The sequence below is a fragment of the Amblyraja radiata genome, chromosome 8, assembly GCF_010909765.2.
Source record: "Amblyraja radiata isolate CabotCenter1 chromosome 8, sAmbRad1.1.pri, whole genome shotgun sequence".
NCBI classification, from domain to species: domain Eukaryota; kingdom Metazoa; phylum Chordata; class Chondrichthyes; order Rajiformes; family Rajidae; genus Amblyraja; species Amblyraja radiata.
Window position 1 is genome coordinate 79,006,297 of NC_045963.1, and position 16,738 is coordinate 79,023,034.

General features: G+C 45.8%; 1 protein-coding gene across 4 annotated transcripts in view; it reads left to right on the forward strand.

Moving 5' to 3' along the window:
- The window catches only part of ehbp1 (EH domain binding protein 1), a 351,647-nt gene that overhangs the window by 118,960 nt on the left and 215,949 nt on the right, over positions 1–16,738 (forward strand). For all 4 annotated transcript variants that reach the window (XM_033026308.1, XM_033026305.1, XM_033026307.1 and 1 more), the window contains one exon: positions 2,708–2,833. In XM_033026308.1, coding sequence (XP_032882199.1) covers positions 2,708–2,833 — 126 coding nt within the window. The remainder of the gene's footprint in view (positions 1–2,707; positions 2,834–16,738) is intronic.

The following is a 16,738-nucleotide window of genomic DNA, read 5'->3' on the forward strand; positions in this document are numbered from 1 at the left end:
CAATAGCAAGAATGTCCTTCCTCAAATTAGGGAACCAAAACTGCACGCAATACTCCAGGTGTGATCTCACCAGGGCCCTGTACAACTGCAGAAGGACCTCTTTGCTCCTATACTCGACTCCTCTTGTTATAAAGGCCAACATGCCATTCGCTCTCTTCACTGCCTTCTGTACCTGCATGCTTACTTTCATAGACTAATGCACAAGGATCCCCCAGATCCCGTTGTACTTCCCCTTTTCCCAACGATGCCATTTAGATAGTAATCTGCCTTCCTGTTTTTGCTACCAAAGTGGATAACCTCACATTTATCTGCATTAAACTTCATCTGCCATGCATCTGCCCACTCCCCCAACCTGTCCAAGTCACCCTGCATTCTCATAGCATCTTCCTCACAGTTCACACTGCCACCCAGCTTTGTGTCATTTGCAAATTTGCTAATGATACTTTGAATTCCTTCATCCAAATCATTGATGTATATTGTAAATAGCTGCGGTCCCAGCACCAAGCCTTGTGATACCCCACTAGTCACTGCCTGCCATTCTGAAAGGGACCCGTTCTTCCCTACTCTTTGTTTCCCGTCTGCCAACCAATTTTCTATCCATGTCAGCACTCTACCCCCAATACCATGTGCCCTAATTTTGCCCACTAATCTCCTATCCGGGACCTTATCAAATGCTTTCTTAAAGTCCAGGTATACCACATCCACTGGCTCTCCTTTGTCCATTTTCCTAGTTACATCCTCAAAAAATTCCAGAAGATTAGTCAAGCATGATTTCCCCTTCGTAAGTCCATGCTGACTCGGACCGATCCTGTTACTGCTATCCAAATGCGCGGCTATTTCATCTTTTATAATTGACTCCAGCATCTTCCCCACCACCGATGTCAGGCTAACTGGTCTATAATTCCCTATTTACTCTCTCCCGCCTTTCTTAAAAAGTGGGATAACATTAACTACCCTCCAATCCACAGGAACTGATCCTGAATCTATATAACATTGTAAAATTATCACCAATGCTGAAAGGGACCCGTTTCTAGAGCCACTTCCTTAAGTACCCTGGGATGCACATCAGAGGTATGAACATAAAATGCTCCAATTTTGAGCAATACCTCTATACCCACTCTCTTTCCTCTGCCCCCTCCCCAACTTGGTGCATATGCATTCATCCAACCATCTCCCACCACCCCAGTCACCTTGCTCCTTGCCCTTCGTCCCATCCCTGAGTCTCACATTTCCCTTTAATTCCTCCTCCCCTGTTCCCTTCCACGCATATCCTTCCCCTCCGCTTTTATATTCCACCCCTTCTGTCATTATCTGACAGCCTTGTGTCTCCTTTTCACGTCAAGCATTTGTCACTTACTTTACCCGTCTGCCAATCACTCCCCTCACCTGTATCCCGGCCTGCCCCACTCCCACCTATCTTTTCCAGCTTTCTCTCCCGACTCCAGTCTGATGTTGCCTGTACATTCCCTTCACATATGCTGCCTGTCTTGCTGAGTTCCTTCAGCACTTTGTTTTTCATTCAGTGTGGTGTCCATTGCAGAACTGCATTCAATGTGCATCTCTTCAACTGCATCGATGTATTTGGCATTTATGTATCCCTGTGGTTCCTCCAGTATCTTGGTCACTAAGCTTTGTTTGCTGTTAATTCCAAGCCATGAGATCAAATAGTTGTATCCCAGGTTGACATGTCTGACTCTGTCCCTTGATCACTCGAGCTGTACATCAATTCCAAGCCTGCTGGACTGATAAATAACTCATTGTTAACTCAAAGATGGATGCATTGTAAAATAGTAAAATAGGAACAGCCTGCCCTGCTATTCAATGTGATCATGGACAAATATTCCTGTTGTTTCCTCACGTCCCCTGATGCTTGTATCCAGAAATCTAGCTGTCTTTTTAAATGTATGCATCAACTTGCCCTCCACTGCCTCTGTGGTAGAGACTCGCCCATATTGCCACCCCCCACCCTGGAGAAAGTTCTCCTCATCTCAGTCCTAAATGTCTGGTCATGCTTGATTACTTTATTCTATTTCACACCTAAAATTATTATGATGCAAAATTGAAGTTAATGGGACAGCTAACCAGTAGCTTCAACCTTCCAGAGTTGGTGCTGAAACAGCTATAGCCTGGCCTCAGGGAGTCAAGCAAGCAACCAGATATGCTTTAAATTCATCTCTTACCTTGGCGAGACTAGATTTGATATTAAAAATCTTATCTTGCCAAATATCTACACAGTGCCCATATTACAAAGTATAAACTTAGGGCAAACGGTGATACAGCTGCAAAGGTTATTATTCGAGTGCAGTCTAAATGAAAGAGACTGAAGGTGACAGGATATCTGTGCCAGACGTCATTTGGGGGTTTAAGTGATAGACCAAATTCTTGTTGTTGTGTATACATCAGCATGTGAGTATAGGGAGCTGAATGGAACTTCCTTCAGTTCTGCTCTTAATCTATTCTGAAGCTCAATACGATGATTCCTGCCACTTTGTCACATTTCACAATTTTGAATTGGTCCAATAGATCACATTTTGAATTTGCTGAAGGACTAATTAATTGTTTAAAAAAAAGACGTTGAATACTTTGACATTGATTTCATGACTTTTCAGTCATTGCTTTTTGTCATGTATTGATTTGTTCGTCAATCATTGTTACAGATAGAAAACTGTGGAATGGATAAATAATCATTTGTCACTTGTTTTTGCAGAACTTATCAATAAACTCAACTTTTTGGAAGATGACGTATCTATCACTAGACTTAATCCATTTGGAGAGGTTGATGCCCAGGGAGCAAACCCTTTTGGAGACCCAGAATATGAAGCTGATATGGAAGGTAGTGTGTGTTATTGTATAGGGTTCACGCATGATCTGACAGGATGGGCTGACTTGCAGGAAATGGAGGAAATGTGTGTCTGGGCACCATCACTCTAAGCAGAGGGGAAGACACATTTACGGAACAAGGAGGACAATTCAGAAATCCTAAAGCAGAGAACCTCATCCTGACAGCAGATGTGGTGGAGAAAAAGAAACGGGGGGGAAAAGGATGGCATCTTTGCAGGAGGTAGGGTGGGAGGTGAGGTAGCTGGGTTGATAGTAGAGTTCAGTGGCTAGTTTGTCACCTGAATTGGAGACCCCAGGCACCCACCTGGGGTCTCCAATAACACTTGCCCCGCACACTTCCTTTGAACCTTGCCATTTTCACCTTAAAGCTATGCTCTTTAGTCTTGGATGTTTCCACCCTGGCGAAAAAGCTTGTGACTGTCTATCTTATCTATGTCTCTCAAATTTTATAGAGGAGAAGAGCACAGTGGAAACATGATGCTGATGGGGAATTGTGTAATTAGGTGAGATTACGTACATGCTGCAACAACAAAGGTTGTGTTGTCTCCCAATGCCTGAAAATATAAATACTTAGGACGTCAGATGGTGAAGGATAAAAAACCCAAAGCTGATGCCTAGTTAAGTTCACGGAGATGGAACTGCAGAACAAGTAGGGTGGCAATTAAGCATTCCCCTGACTTTAAAATGTATTGAAAATGGGGATAGGGGAGGTGAAGTAGCCTTACATTATAGTATGTTGTATATCGGCAGTATTTATTTATACATTCTGAAGAGTCTAATTCTTTAGATGCAGACAGATTGGCAGAAATCACAGCTGACATTAGAAGGCAAAGTTGTGCTACAATAATTTGTCAGACATTGCCTGTTGCTTCTTTCCTGGTTTTACCTGCTAACAGGACTTTGTTGTATGTTGTTGAATTATGCAGCAGTGTGATTGGCGAGTGTGGAAGAGGCAAAGTGATATGGAGCTCTCCAGAGCAATGAGTGTCTGCATCTCCAACCAGGAGCTTCAACACTGCTTATAGTTCAGGCTGCACAGAAAGACCTCTCATTGTAGCTCTTTCAACCTAATTACAGATTTCTAGCACTGAGAAAACCTGCAGGAAGCTGATAGTACAGCAGTGGAGTCAGTATTGGATCTGATTGTTAGACCATCGTTTTACAGGCCAATGCCTCAGTATTTGTAGAAGCAAGAAACTGCAGATGCTGGTAACGGGGATAAAAACAAAGTGCTGGAGTAACTCAGCGAGTCAGTCAGCATCCCTGGAAATCATGGATAGATGACGTTTTACGTGGGACCCTTATTCAGACAGATTGTGTTGGGGAGGGCGGGGGGAGCTGGAAGAGAGGAGGTGCAGGACAAAGGCTGGCAAATGATAGGAAGATACAAATGACGAGGGTTTTGGATAGGCAGATGGTTAGATAAAGGCTGGAATGAAAAGACTGAAGGTTTGAGATAAGGATAGAAGAGTTGCAAATGTTGAAGCCAGATGAAGGAATGTAGGAAGCGGAGGTGAGAAATTGGTGTGGGTCATGGTGGGGCACAGTGAAGAGATGGGGGGAAAAGGGGGAGTGGGAAGGGTTTTTGTACGTAGCTAAAATTGGAGAATTCAATCGGAATATGGATAGTTGGAAAACAAAATATAGTGGCACAGCTGGTTCACACGCCAGAGATCTGTATTTGATCCTGTCCTCGGGCACTGTCTGTGTTGAATTTACACATTCTCCCTGCAATCGTGTGGGTTTCCTCCCACATCCCAAAGACACATTGGCTTTGTAGGTTAACTTGTCTCTGTAAAATTGCCCCTAATGTGTAGGGAATAGGTGAGGAAAGTGGGATAACAGAATTTGTGTGAATGGGTAGACAAAAATGCTGGAGAAACTCAGCGGGTGGGGCATCAACTATGGAGCGAAGGAAATAGGCGACGTTTTGGTTCGAGATCCTTCTTCAGACTGATGTGAGGGTGGGGGGGGGGGGGGGGTGAAAGAAGAAAGGAAGAGGCGGACACCTAGAACAGCGGATGCAATAGATGAGGTTGGAGGAGGTGCAGGTGAACCTCTGCCGCACCTGGAAAGACTGCTTGGGTCCCTGAATGGAGTCAAGGGGGGAGGTAAAGCGACTAGTGTAGGGTGGGAAGGGACGAATTGACCAGGGAGTTACGGAGGGACTGGTCTTTGAGGAAAGCCGACAGGGGAGGAGATGGAAAGATGTGGCCAGTGGTGGGATCCAGTCGGTAGACAAAGCTGGAGAAAATCAGCGGGTGAGCTAGCATTTACGGAGCGAAGGAATAAACGACGTTTCGGGTCTAGACCCTTCTTCAGACTGATGTCGGGGCGGGGGGGGGGGGGGGGGGGGGGGGGGAGAAAGGGAAGAGGCAGAGACGGTAGTCTGTGGGAGAACTGGGAATGGGAGGGGAAACATAGAAACATAGAAAATAGGTGCAGGAGGAGGCCATTTGTCCCTTCGAGCCAGCACCACCATTTATTGTGATCATGGCTGATCGTCCCCAATCAATAATAATAATAATAATGGATGGGATTTATATAGCGCCTTTCTAATACTCAAGGCGCTTTACATCGCATTATTCATTCACTCCTCAGTCACACTCGGTGGTGGTAAGCTACTTCTGTAGCCACAGCTGCCCTGGGGCAGACTGATGGAAGCGTGGTTGCCAATCTGCGCCTACGGCCCCTCCGACCACCACCAATCACTCACACACATTCACACACAGGCAAAGGTGGGTGAAGTGTCTTGCCCAAGGACACAACGACAGTATGCACTCCAAGCGGGATTCGAACCGGCTACCTTCCGGTTGCCAGCCGAACACTTAGCCCATTGTGCCATCTGTCGTCCCTAGGTTGCCAGCCGAACACTTAGCCCATTGTGCCATCTGTCAATAACCCGTGCCTGCCTTCTCCCCATATCCCTTGATTCCACGAGCCCCTAGAGCTCTATCTAATGCTCTCTTAAATCCATCCCGTGACTTGGCCTCTACTGCCCTCTGTGGCAGGGAATTCCACAAATTCCATAAAGGGCTTCCCCTTTATACTAAGTCTGTGGCCCCTGGTTCTGGACTCGCCCAACATTGGGACCATTTTTCCTGCATCTAGCTTGTCCAGTAGTTTTATAATTTTATATGTTTCTATAAGATCACCCCTCCTCCTTCTAATCTCCAGTGAATACAAGCCTAGTCTTTTCAATCTTTCCTCATATGACAGTCCCGCCATCCCAGGCATCAATCTCGTGAACCTATGCTGCACTGCCTCAATCACAAGGATGTCCTTCCTCAAAATTAGGAGACCAAAACTGTACGCAATACTCCAGATGTGATCCCACCAGAGCCCTATACAACTGCAGAAGAACCTCTTTACTCCTATACTGAAATCCTCTTGTTATGAAGGCCAACATTCTATTAGCTTTCTTCACTGCCTGCTGTACCTGCACGCCAACTTTGAGTGACTGGTGTACAAGGACGCCAAGGTCTCGCTGCACCTCCCCCTTGCCTAACCTAATTGAGATAATAATCTGCCCCCTTGTTTTTGCCGCCAAAGTGGATAACCTCACATTTATCTATATTATACTGCATCTGCCATGCATCTGCCCACTCACTCAACCTGTCCAGGTCAGCCTGCAACCTCCTAACATCCTCTTCACAGTTCACACTGCCACCCAGCTTTGTGTCATCCGCAAACGTGCTAGTGTTGCTCCTAATTCCCTCTTCCAAATCAATAATATATATGGTGAACAGTTGCGGCCCCAAGACCGAGCCTTGCGGCACCATTGATCAAGCATGTGAACCAAGTTGAAGCAGAAATAGACAATAGGTGCAGGAGTAGGCCATTTGGCCCTTCGAGCCAGCACAGCCATTCAATGTGATCATGGCTGATCATCCCCAATCAGTACCCTGTTCCTGCCTTCTCCCCATATCCCCTGACTGCGCTATTTTTACGAGCCCTATCTAGCTCTCTCTTGAAAGCATCCAGAGAACCTGCCTCCACCGCCCTCTGAGGCAGAGAATTCCACAGACTCACCACTCTCTGTGAGAAAAAGTGTTTCCTCGTCTCCGTTCTAAATGGCTTACTCCTTATTCTTAAACTGTGGCCCCTGGTTCTGGACTCCCCCAACATTGGAAACATGTTTCCTGCCTCTGTCCAAACCGTTAACAATCTTATATGTTTCAATGAGATGCCCTCTCATCCTTCTAAACTACAGAGTGTACAAGCCCAGCTGCTCCATTCTCTCAGCATATGACAGTCCCGCCATCCCGGGATTTAACCTTGTAAACCTATGCTGCACTCCCTCAATAGCAATGACCAAAACTGCACGCAATACTCCAGGTGTGGTCTCACTAGGGCTCTGTACAACTGCAGAAGGACCTCTTTGTTCCTATATTCGATTCCTCTTGTTATAAAAGCCAACATGCCATTCGCTTTCTTCACTGTCTGCTGTACCTGCATGCTTACTTTCATAGACTGATGTACAAGGAACCCCAGATCCCGTTGTACTTCCCCTTTTCCCAACTTGACGCCATTCAGATAGTAATCTGCCTTCCTGTTTTTGCTACCAAAGTGGATAACCTCACATTTATCCACATTAAACTTCATCTGCCCACTCCCCCAACCTGTCCAAGTCACCCTGCATTCTCATAGCATCCTCCTCACAGTTCACACTGCCACCCAGCTTTGTGTCATCTGCAAATTTGCTAATGTTACTATGTGAATGCTTCATTGAGCATAATTCCGATTGGTAACTACGCACTTCGTCCGAGCACATTATCACATCTTAAATGACCACCTAAACTGTCATTTGGCAACCTAAACAGCTGCCGAAGCGGCTTCTATACTCAACATTCTGACTGATGTAGGTCAGTGTGTACGTCCTGTCCAAGTTAGAGTTCCCAAAATGCCACACCTCACATTTTTCCGTTTAAATTCCATTGTAGAGTGATACAGCATGAAAATAGGCCCTTGGCCCAACTTGCGCACACTGGCCAACATGTCCCAGCAACACGAGTCCCACCTGCCCGCGTTTGGCCCATATCCCTCCAGCAATGGGCTGTTTCCTTTATCATCGTTATTTTTTTGCATATCTTTCATTCATTGTTCTTTATCTCTCCACATCACTCTCTATATCTCTCATTTCCCTTATCTCTAACCAGTCTGAAGAAGGGTCTCGACCCGAAATGTCACCATTCCTTCTCTCCAGAGACGCTACCTGAACCGCTGAGATACTCCAGCTTTTTGTGTGTATCTTCTGTCATAACCATGTACTTGTCCAACTGTTTCTTAAATGTTGGGATAGTCCCTACCTCAACTACCTCCTCTGGCAGATTGTTCCATACATCCACCACCCTTTGTGTGAAAAAGTTACCCCATAGATTCATTTTTAATCTTTTCCCCTTCACCTTAAACCTATGTCCTCTGCTCCTCAATTCACCTGCTCTGAACAAGAGACTCTGCATATCTTGCAGATCTATTTCCCTCTTGATTATATACACCTCTATAAGACCACCCCTTATCCTCCTGCACTCCCAAGGAATAGGGACCCAGCCTACTCAACCTCTCCCTATAGCTCAGACCCTCGAGTCCTGGCAACATCCTCGTAAATATTGTCTGTATGCTTTCCAGCTTGTCAGCATCTCTTCTATAACATGCCCAGAATTGAGCACAATACTCAAAATGCGGTCTTGTACAACTGTAACATGACCTCCTAACATCTATACTCAATACGCTGACTGATGATGGCCAATGTGCCAAAACTCTTTTTGAGCACTCTATCTACCAGCGACTCCACCTTCAAGGAACCATGCACCTGTACTCCTAGATCCTTGTGCTGTACAACACTCCCCAGAGCCCTACCATTCATTGTGGAGGTCCTGCCTATGTTAGACTTCCCGAATTTGACTGGAACTCTTAGCACTGCCTCACCATGCGTGCAGGCTTCATTCAGCAGTTGCTTCCTGAAATAATCTCTTGGCTACTCCCAGCCCAGCAATGGAGAGGTGGCTGGTCACATTTACAGAACATTATAACATTACAGTCACTAATTCCACATAATGGCTGCATAGGGAAAGACTGAATTGCCTCCTGATTGTCTATTGCACCTATTGTCTATTGTTTATTCTGAATGTGGATGATCAGCCATGATCACAGTGAATGGTGGTGTTGGCTTGAAGGGCCGAGTGGCCTACTCCTGCACCTATTGTCTATTGATTGCAAGGAAGAGAAGGCTTTGAGATAACCCAATACATATTTTGAAGATAATAAAGAGGTTTGATAGCAGAAATAGTAGAGGTGAATGTTTCCATTGGCAGGCAATCGGAGATCTAAACCCATCCACGTAGACCTGTGAAAAATAAATCCAATCCGTAATTCTGGTGACATTTTTTATCAAGTGTTTAGAATGTACATCTTGCTGCCATGGGGAATAGTTGAGACAACTAATATTGAATATTAAAGGGCAGACAGAATGACTGAATTACTTGAATGACTGAATCATCTGTTTCTGTGCTAGAAACTCTATAATCAATAGAATTAACAGAGCCTTCTACCTTTATATAACTTGCAGGAGTGCCTGGAATGCAAAGAAAATTGTTGGCAGACACTGCACATAACCAGAGGGCGAATACTTGCCTTCCTTTACCTTTCACAATTTCAATCTGATTAGCTGTCATGGGAGAGAAGTATCACATTTTAAAAATTCTATGTGATGTGCCTACTGTTAAAGGAATTAATGGACATAAAATGGGTTCATTGTTCTTCAGTAATTTAATGTAACTACTGTTCCTCGTTTCACATTGATTAGAATAGTTAAAAATGTTAAAGTGAAAGTGAGGATGAAATAACATCTATTGAAAGTGAGCATGTCCTGTTGGCCATGACCAGGACTAGGTTGGTGCAGAAAAAGGTGATGGATTTAAAAAGCATCGTGTGGAAGGAAGCCAACCACAAAAAGTCTGGGTCTATTCATCACGTTTTACAGATGCCTGTAACCATCAGTCCACTGCTTTCCCGTTCTATAAATAGTCTTTGCATGTAATTTGTGTGTCAAGTTTTGAAATTCCGTTGTTGTTTGTGGTTTCTTGGATGGGATATAACCTAATGTGATGTGTTCAAAGTCTCTGCAATTGAGCGTCAAGAAATCAAGTCAAAGGATTTGGTTTCCTTATCTTTTTGCATGGTTTCAAAATATGGTTCTTCACAAAATCCACTGCCAGTTCAATCTTGGAAAATGTGTCTTTTTCTGGGAATAAAAAGTAGGAAAAGTGATGATTGATACAGATAATGATGTTGTGCTAACACCATTGTATAATGTGGATAAATGTGATCTTATCCACTCTGGTGGCAAGAACAAGAAGGCAGATTATTATCTGAATGGTGTCAGATTAGGAAAAGGAGAGGTGCAACGTGACCTTGTGTCCTTGTACATCAGTCACTGAAAAACAGCAGGCAGTGAAGAAAGCTGATGGCATGTTGGCCATCATAGCGAGAGGATTTGAGTATAGGAGCAAGGAGGTCCTACTGCAGTTGTACAGGGAGGGGTGGGACCACACCTGGAGTATTGTGTGCAGTTTTGGTCTCCGAGTTTGAGGAAGAACATCCTTGCTATTGAGGGAGTGCAGCGCACGTTCACCAGGTTAATTCCCGGGATGGCGGGATTGACATATGATGACAGAATGGGTCGACTGGGCTTATATTCTTTGGAATTTAGAAGGATTAAAGATACAAGATACATTTATTTGTCACATGTACCAATTGATACAGTGAAATGTTTTGTCACCATACAGCCTTACGAATAATAAAGAGCACAGAACACGATAGACTTTTACACAGACATCCCCACACAGCGGAATCAAAATTTCCCACTGTGAGGGAAGGCTCTAAAATTCCGTCATCCTCCTCCGTTGTTCACCCGTGGTCGGGGAGCTCCCGAACCTCTCGCAGTCGCCGCCACGACTGTTCAGGCCCTCACGCCGGGATGATGAAACTCTGACGTCGGAACGGGAGAACCACCTCAACGGCTTGGACATCCGAATCGGCCACTTCTAACCGGAGTCCGCGGCTCCCGAAGTCCACAGGCCGCGCTGGTCGGAGATTCAATGCTGCCGGCCCTTGGCAAAGGGATCTCAGGACTTTGTGATGTTGGTCAGTGCCGCCCATGCTGGGAGCTCTCCAAACCCCAGTTCCGAGTTGTTGAAGCAGCAATCAATGCGGGCATCTATGTGGCGCACCTGGTGGATGAGAGGGGATCTTATAGCAACATATAAAATTCTTAAGGCATTGGACAGGCTAGATGCAGGAAACATGTTCCCGGTTAGGGGAGTCCAGAACCAGCGGTCACAGTTTAAGAATAAAGGGTAGGCCATTTAGGACTGAGATGAGGAAAAACTTTTTCAGCCACAGAGTTGTGAATCTGTGGAATTCTCTGCCATAGAAGGCAGTGGAGGCCAATTCACTGGATGTATTCAAGAGAGAGTTAAATAGGGCTAAAATAATCAAGGGATATTGGGGGGAAAGGAGGAACAGGGTCCTGATTCTGGATGATCTTTTAGACTTAGACTTAGTTCCTCCCATACTGTTGAGTGCATTGGGCAACGAGCTTTCGCCATTCTGTTCGGTTATGTGCGACATCTTCCACCCTCGATAGGCTTGCGTCCCGTGCTTCCAAATCCTTCTGGAATGTTCGCCTCCATGTGAGTTTTGGTCGGCCTCTTTTCCTCATTCCATCAGGTTGCCATGTCATTGCTATCTTAGGTGCACGTTCTGGTGACATTCTGAGTACATGTCCTGCAGATTTCATCCCGCATACCTCTATGTTCTGGCTGAGAGACTTTGTTGCAGTTTCCCAGTAGATCTCCTCGTTTGTGATGTGGTCTCTGTAACTAGTCTTCAGGATCTTCCTCAAGCAGCGTTGTTGGATTGCTTCCAATTTCTTTTTCATCTTCACATTGATTTTCCATGTCTCACTGGCGTAGAGGGCTGTAGGGAGGAGTAAGAACTGGAAGAACTTGACGTTTAGCATCTTGGATATCCCGCCACTAGACCATATTGGCTGCATTCCTCTAAAGACTGATGCAGCTTTACCAATCGGGAGTTAGATGTCGACTCTACATCTCCATCTACTGTGAACACTGCTACCAAGATAGGTAAATCGTGCTGGCTGTTTTCCACCGATTCCCCATTGATTATCAGTTGGTCATTAATGGCTGCTGGCTCACCAATCTGCATAGGTCTTAGTCTTCTGGCAGCTGATCTTTAATCCAACCGTTGATGCATTCTCCTCCAGAGAGGTTGTCATCTCTTGAAGGGTGTGTTTCGACTCTGCTAGTAGTACAATGTCATCAGCAAAATCTAGGTCTGTGAGGCGTCTTCCTGTTCTCCATGATATTCCAAAGTCAGGTTTGTTCATTGTCTTCTGCATGACATAGTCGATCGTGACAATAAACAGTAAGGGGGATAGAAGGCAACCTTGTCGTACCCCTGTGACAATGTCAAATAATTCTGTGTTTCCTGAATCAACCGTGACGCAGCATCTGGATCCCTTGTAAAGGTTCTTGAAGATGTTATGAAAGCCCCTGGGAAGCCACACACATTACGAATTTGCCACAGGGTGTTTCTATGTACACTATCGAATGCCTTTGTGAAATCAACAAAGTTTATTAGTATTGGCTTCTAAAATTCCAGCCATTATTCCACCACATTTCGTAACACAAAGATCTGTTCGCTGCAGGATCTTCCCATGTGGAATCCTGCTTGTTCATCACGGAGTTTCATATCCAGAGCTGCTCTAAGACGATGTAGCAGTACAGAACAAAGCACTTTTCCTTGTACTGAGAGCAACGTGATCCCTCTCCAGTTTCCACAGTCACTAAGATCTCCTTTCTTTGGCAATTTCACTATCACATCTTTCCTCCAATCTTCTGCTGCACGTTTTTCTTCCCAGCATGCATTACACAGCTTAGTGAGTTTCCCACTCAATGTTCCCCTCTGCTCTTTAGTAGTTCTGCTGGAATCTGGTCAAGGCCTGCTGCTTTGTTATTTTTCAAATTCTTTATTGCATTTGCAACTTACGTTTCATTGATTGGTCCAACCTCCAGCTCTAGTTCTGGAGTATCTTCCTCTTCGGGGAAGACAAACAGTTCCGATGGTTCAGGTTGATTCAATATCTCTTTGAAGTGTTTAACCCATTGCGTGTTTTCTCTTCTTCTGTCAGAAGTACTCTCCCGCTCTTGTCTTTTATGGAGGCACCAGAGCTACTACCGGAATCGCCCAGATGTTTGGCTATGCGGTAGAGTGTACGGGTGTCATTTCTGTCCCTGGCTTCTTGTACTTCTGCGCATTTGCTTTCTATTCAAGTTTTTAAAAATCTTTTCTGCATCTCCGCTTCACTAGTTTGTGTACTTGTCTGTAATGTTCTGCCATTTCTTTCCTTTCTTCAGTTGTCTTTGCTCTCTCTCTCTTCTGCTTTATGTCTCTTCTTCTGTCAATCATCTCCCATGTGTCTGATCGTATCCAACTTTCTTTTCTGGTCCCACGTCTTTGGCCAATGGTGGCATCTGCAGCTTCCCGAACTGCCTCCTGGAAAGTTTGCCACTGTTGTTCATTGTCATCTCCTTTCTGTAACACTTGCAACCTATTTATCAATTCAAGTTTTAATTTCTTTGACATCTCTTCATCTTTTTAAAACTTTCTGAACTTTAATCTTTTTCAGTTTCAATTGTAATGTTCCTCTAACAAGGTAGTGGTCAGTATCAATGTCTGCCCCTCTGTAACATAGAAACATAGAAATTAGGTGCAGGAGTAGGCCATTCGGCCCTTCGAGCCTGCACCACCATTCAATATGATCATGGCTGATCATCCAACTCAGTATCCCGTACCTGCCTTCTCTCCATACCCTCGATCCCTTAGCCACAAGGGCCACATCTAACTCCCTCTTAAATATAGCCAATGAACTGGCCTCAATACCCTCTGTGGCAGAGAGTTCCAGAGACTCACCACTCTCTGTGTGAAAAAAGTTTTTCTCATCTCGGTTTTAAAGGATTTCCCCCTTATCCTTAAGCTGTGACCCCTTGTCCTGGACCTCCCCAACATCGGGAACAATCTTCCTGCATCTAGCCTGTCCAATCCCTTAAGAATTTTGTAAGTTTCTATAAGATCCCCTCTCAATCTCCTAAATTCTAGAGAGTACAAACCAAGTCTATCCAGTCTTTCTTCATAGGACAGTCCTGACATCCCAGGAATCTGTCTGGTGAACCTTCTCTGCACTCCCTCTATGGCAATAATGTCCTTCCTCAGATTTGGAGACCTAAACTGTATGCAATACTCCAGGTGTGGTCTCACCAAGACCCTGTACAACTGCAGTAGAACCTCCCTGCTCCTATACTCAAATCCTTTTGCTATGAAAGCTAACATACCATTCGCTTTCTTCACTGCCTGTACAGTCGGGGGCCCCCGTGTGATGTAACGCCGTACATCTTACATCACACTCTGCCATCTCTTGCTAATGCAGATGTAGTCCATCTCATTCCACGTGTTTCCATCTGGTAATTGCCAAGATTTCTTGTGTATGTATTTATGCTGAAATAGTGTGTTTCCCAGGCACATTCCATTCACACTACAAAATAATAGAAATCGTTCTCCATTGTCACTTGTCTTCCTGGCTGACCCAAATGGTCCTATTACACTTTCAAATCCTGTTCTGTGCCCATCTACATGTGTATTCAAGTCTCCTATGAGTATCTTCATATCATGATTTGGTATGTCGTTCATCGCATCTTGTAGCTGTTCATAAAAGGCATTTTTATCTTCATCTTCTGTCTCTTCTGTGGGTGCATAAACTTGTACGACTGTTGTCTTTGTGTGTCGGGATTGGAACCTCGCTGTGATGATACGGTCATTCACAGGTTTCCAACCTATCATTGCTTTCTCTGCCTCTCTCTCTCTCTCTCTCTAAAGATGGCGCCTGCCTGTGGCGACATTTTGCCAGCAGCTCAACAGAAGAGAATTATTTATAACTTCTCTCAACTCACCTGGATCAGAAACGGCAGAAATCGGCGCCTTATCGGACAAGCTGCTAGTGCACTTGAAGGCACTAGCGATATCGCGATCTCCCGCAGTGGGAGCCCCCGACTGTAAACGATCCCTTGATCGCTGGAGAACACCCGACCCAACTGAGGATCACAGGTACGGTACCTGGAAATACCGGGAAACTCCGGAGCCGACGGACAGGATCTCCCAGGAGCAACGGAGCTGGAGCTGCTGACTGAGGGAATCCCCGATCACAACGGAGCTGCCGACTGTGAGGGAATCCCCGTTCCAGCGCAGGTTCGCAGAAACAGCAGGTACAGTAAACACAGTACCTTGAAACAATGGAGAAGCCTCCGGAAGCATGGCCGACGGGCAGGACTTCAGGTCAATCTGAAGCACAGGGGACTTCGACCCCCTTTCCCTACCATCCTACGGGCCAATGTACAGTCCCTTGAAAACAAAGTGGAGGACTTAAGGGCACGGCTGCTTTACCAAAGGGAGCTGAGGGAATGCTCTGTGTTCTGTTTCACAGAGACATAGCTCACCCCCAGCTCCCCAGACTCAGCGATCCAGCCTGGTGGTTTCTCCATCCATCACATGGACCGTACACTGGCATCTGGGAAAGGGAGAGGAGGGGGCGTCTGCCTCATGGTCAACTCTGCGTGGTGCTCAGACGTGGCAGTCCTATCCAACTCCTGCTCTCCACACCTGGAACTCCTGGCTGTGAAGTGCCGTCCCTTCTACCTACCGAGGGAATTCACTTCCATCATCCTGACCGCGGTCTACATCCCACCCCAGGCTGATGTCCATCAGGCACTGGGGGAGCTGCACGCCGTGGTCAACAAGCACCAGACGGCTTACCCCGAGGCGTTTACCACCATAGCCGGGGACTTCAACAAAGCCACCCTTAAGAAATTGCTCCCTGTACAGAGCTGGTCGGGGGAGGCAGAGGAACAACTCCAGGACTGTTTGGAGTCTGTAGACTGGGCAATGTTCAGGGACTCGGCAACAGACCCGAATGAATATGCCACAGTTGCTACAGACTTCATAAAAAAATGTGTGGAGGACTGCATCCCAACAAAAACCTCCGAGTGTTTCCAAACCAGAAGCCTTGGATGAACCATGAGATCCGCATTCTTCTGCAGTCCAGATCCCGGGCATTCAGATCTAGAGATACAGAGTTCTACAAGATGTCCTTATACGACCTTGGTGAGGCCATCAAAAAGGCCGAAAGGGACTTCTGCTCTAAGCTGGAGGATGAGACGGATGTTCAGCAACTGTGGCAGGGCTTGAATGCCATCACCTCCTACAAGGCAAAATCAGGAGGCAGCTCAAATGTCAGCCACTCCCTGACGAGCTCAATGCGTTTTGCGCACATTTTGATAGGGAGAACACTGATATGCCTTCCTGAGCCCCCATTCGCTGTGATGGTATTTCAGTCACAATCAGAGTCTGACGTCAGGAAATCCTTCAGAGGGGTGAACCCTCGGAAAGCGCCTGGACCTGATGCATTACCCGGTCGTGTTCTAAAAACCTGTGTGGACCAACTGGCTGGAGTTTTTACGGACATTTTCAACCTCTCACTACTGAGGTCTGAGGCTCCCACCTGCTTTAAAGGGCATCAATAATACCGGTGCCCAAGAAGAGCAAGGTGACGTGCCTCAACGACTATCGACCAGTGGCACTTATGTCTGTGGTGATGAAGTACTTTGAGAGGTTGATTATGGTGCATAGCAACTCCTACCTCGACCAGAACCTGGACCTACTGCAGTTCATTTACCCCCACAACTGATCAATGGTGGATGCGATCTCACTGGCTCTCCACTCCGCTCTGGACTACTTGGACAACAAAAACTCATATTCATTGACT